Consider the following 4151-nt stretch of genomic DNA (forward strand, 5'->3'; position numbering starts at 1 on the left):
CTGATTGCTTGGTCCTTTCTTGTTTTGTTTTTTTTTTTTCTTATCAATTTGCCACAGACTACAGGTGTAAAGTAGCCTTTGGGCTAATTATGTGATATTTACATTTAAAAAGTCATGAACATGTACTTTACCTTTTAAATAAATCAACAAGAATGGAAAGAAATGAAAACTGATTTTCTCTGACTATTCGTTTTTTTTTTTTTACATATCTTTATTGATAATTTCAAGTTAGGTTGTTTCACTTTTATCTTTAGTCCTCTATTTGCTGCTAGATCTGATGATTTCAGGGCTGCAAATGGCTCTTTGGTTCACTTAAATCAAACAAAACTTAGTTAAATCAAACTGTCATGTTAGGAAGCAACACTGTTTGACAATCTATTTCACATGCTGTTTTGTAAATGGAATAGACAATCGGTGGAAATTCTTGGCCATTAGCAAGACACACTCAATTAGGAGTGGCTCTGCAGGTAGGGACCACAGAGACCACTTCTCAGTACTTATGCTTTCTGGTTGATGTTTTGGTCACTTTTTCATGATGGTAGTGCTTTCATACTCGTGGCAGCATGATTCGGACTGTAGAATTCAAGTGGCTTGGGTAGTGCAGCTCATCCAGGATGAACATCAATGCGATCCATGGCAAGGTTTCCTGTGTCTGTCAGCAAAGTGTCCAGAGGCTGGGGGCGCAACCAGATGAGGAAGAGGCTGTAGGAGGGCAACAACCCAGCAGCAGGACCGCTACTTCCAGGTTTGTGCAAAGAGGGAACAGGAGGAGCCCTGTCAGAGCTCTGCAAAATTACTTCCAGCAGGCCATAAATGTGCATACGTCTGCACAAACGTCTAGAAACCAACTCCATGAGGATGGTATGAGGGCCCGACGTCCACAGATGGGGGTTGTGCTGACAGCCCAACACCATCCATGATGCTTTGCATTTGCTAGAGAACATGACTGGCAAATTCACCACTGGCACATAGTGCTCTTAACAACCCTCCATGTGCTCACCAGAGGTTGTGACTGCAATCAGGTACCAAGATGAGATCCTCAAACCCCTTGTGAGACCAAATGCTGGTGCAGTAGCCACAGCATTCCACCTAATACAGGACAATGCTAGACCTCATGTGGCTGGAGTGTGTGACCAGTTCCTGCATGATGAAGGCATTAAAGCTATGGACTATCCCGCCCGTTCCACAGACCTGAATGCGATCGTGTACATCTGGAACATCTTGTCTCGCTCCATCCGTCGTCGTCACATTTCACCACAGACTGTCCAGGAGTTGGTTGATGCTTTCATCTAGGTCTGGGAGATCCCTTAGGAGACCTTCCATCCGCTCATCAGGAGCCTGCCCGGGCATTGTAGGGAGTTCACAAAGAATACATAACCTATTTTGACCTGTTCTAAGAACATTACAAAGTTAGATCAGCCTGTAGTGTGATTTCTACTTTAAGTTTGTGTGACTTCAAATCCAGGGCTCCAAAGGTTAATATATTTGATTTCCACTGATGATGTTAGTGATTTTTGTTGTTGGCACATTCGCCTTTGTACAGAACAAAGTATTCAAACAGAAAATTTAATTCATTCATTCAGATCTAGAAAGTATATATTCAGAGTTCCCTTTGTTTTTAGCAGTCTGTTTTCCAAATAAGGTGAGTGGATTAATTTGATGTTGGATCTCCAAAATAAAATAAAAAATTCTAGAGATGAAGCTTTAGTGGGTTTTGATGACACGTATGGAATAGTACAACTAGTTCCCTTACTGGGTTAAAACCAGTTAAAAGCTGAAAATTTCACCCTGATTAAGCAAAGTTAAACTATTTTGACGTGCCATGGTCACAACACAAGCAAAAATATTTACCAACCAAAAAAGGAAAAAGTGCAGAACTATTGGTTAATCAGTTTTTATTGGCTAATCAGCTTTTAATGCTGTTTTTGGAGGCGGAATATAGATGTCTATATTTTTTAAACTACTTATTTTTGTTCGGTTTCTTAGTCCGTTATGAAAATCTGATGACCTGAACCTTTTAGTACAAAAAAAAAAGCTCTAAATAGAGGATGACACATTTTCACAGCACAGTGTGCGTTTAACTGCAGTGGTTACCATCTTGATCAAAGTATGATAGTTTAAAATATTACACTTGGCTACATTTGGTAAAATAATCTAAAAAAATAACAAAAATTGTAGCATGTCTTCTATTTAGGCCTTTTAATTCTTTCAACATAGTTTTTTTTTTTTTTTTTTAAAACAGCATTGCCACAACCGTCAATTTCATTGCCCAATAAAACCAACACAAACAACATATAAGTATATCTTTAATAACGATCATGATCAAATCTAAGAATGTGATAGTGACCTCTGATACAATAGATATTTAATCCAAGGGTGAAATAAAATTTTTGCATAAATCTTCTATAATCCATTACCATTATACAGTATAGCTGATTCCCCCTGCTTTCTGCCACACTTGCACACACGCACAATACAGCAAGCAGTATTAAAAAAAAAAAAAAACAAACAAAAAAAAAGTCACAAACATTTACCACACAGGCTAGTCTCTGGGTTTCCATACACTTGACAAATAATCGGTCAATAATAATGCTACAGCTTAACATTTTGAGGCGATTTCTGTTAGAAATGTTGGTACATTAAAGCTTCTGAGAATGGAGTGAAAACCTATAAAGATTAAAATGATGTTAAGAGAAAGAAAACTAAATCTGGCTTAAATCGAAGAAGCATATTGAAAAAAAAAAATAAACGTATTAATTTTTACTAAACTTGTAAATTAGATTGTAAGTTTCATTACTTAAATAACAGATCGGGTTAAACAAAGAAAATATTTTCCCTGAATCTCTCTGAAAATGAAACGTTTTTCCCATCTCGCTTTGCTGAACAGAATTATAAGGCTTCATTATACCTCAAACTTTACCCCCAAAAATGATGCTAAACCTTATAGCAGATTCACTTATAGATATTTGTTAAGATTTATGGATTAATTTCCCAAAGCCTCCAACATAAACGTCAATGCAAACAGAAACCTTCGATTTTCCTTTGAAGTAAAAATTTCCTACAATGGAAAATGGACTTTTTCTTCCTTGGATGTCAACAATGATGATGATGATATAAACACAAGTGGCCACACACACAGAGCAGTGTTCTCCACTCATTTAGATTAACCAACACGAGCACTTAACATCTCTTCCAACACACAAACCACAATGTGAACAGTCACTGAATATCAGCAGCATGTTGTCGGTCAGACGTGCAGATATATAGTTTATTTCGTTTTTTTTTTTTTTTTACTTAGCCGAGTAAACTTTGAGGATAAAAAAAAAGTTTACTGATGTTATTAAAATAACTTCTCATGGTGACTTTTTGTTTCATCCCTGCACGTGTTACAAAGTCAAGGGAAACATGGGCCCAAGTTGTTAATAAATAGAAAACAATTATATTTTCTTTCTTTTTTGTTACGTTTGTGTTCTCATTGCCATTTTATTATGTTCGCCCAAGCAAAGTGTCGATCAACCTTTCAGAGGCCGGCTTCTACAGTTCACTTCTGACGATCCTAGAAACAAAGAAAGAAAGCAAAGATTAAGCACCCATTAGTACCTTCATTCAACCTCAAGTTTGAAACAAATTGTTTAAAGGTATAGTGGAGGATGTTCTTTTTCTGGGTGGATCATCTAAATAAGTGGTCCTCCTAATTGTCAATCATTCTGGTGATATGTTTACGTAAAGGCCGTCCTACGTTTCCCGTTCTGTTAGCTATCTTTTTCTGCGCATGCGCACTTTCAGGCGTATATTTATGGTGAGCTACGGTTACAGACAGTCGTTGAAGTTCACCTTTCTCACCAAGGTTCTTTGAAAATGGCCGTCAGAGAAGAAGTGTATGAGAAGAAAAGAAAGACATCAGAAGAGGCAGATATACTTTGAATGATCTGCGCAGAGAGCTCTCCTCGCAAAGCATTATGGGATTTGCTGTCACAGTTAAGGGTGTAAATCACATCGATCATGGCGATTCCATTCAGTATTAATTTCCTGACCCAACAATTCAATTATTTTCGATACTTAAGAACACAGCACGACACGATTTGATTTATTGGTTAATTTCTTTTTTACCTTACAGGCTAGACAATAGCTACGTTTACATGGACACAAAT

At 37.3% G+C, this 4151-nt stretch overlaps 1 protein-coding gene across 2 annotated transcripts in view; it reads right to left on the reverse strand.

Annotated features, from left to right (window-relative positions):
• Positions 1-2272: 2272 nt before the first annotated feature.
• The window catches only part of LOC107095954 (YTH domain-containing family protein 1-like), a 16927-nt gene continuing 15048 nt past the window's right edge, over positions 2273-4151 (reverse strand). The window contains exon 5 of one of the 2 annotated variants that reach the window (XM_015392350.1): positions 2273-3556. In XM_015392350.1, coding sequence (XP_015247836.1) covers positions 3542-3556 — 15 coding nt within the window. In that variant the 3' untranslated portion in view covers positions 2273-3541. The remainder of the gene's footprint in view (positions 3557-4151) is intronic. The other variant, XM_015392349.1, reaches the window with a different exon arrangement.

The sequence above is a fragment of the Cyprinodon variegatus genome, unplaced genomic scaffold, assembly GCF_000732505.1.
Source record: "Cyprinodon variegatus isolate N-32 unplaced genomic scaffold, C_variegatus-1.0 Scaffold587, whole genome shotgun sequence".
Lineage (NCBI taxonomy): Eukaryota > Metazoa > Chordata > Actinopteri > Cyprinodontiformes > Cyprinodontidae > Cyprinodon > Cyprinodon variegatus.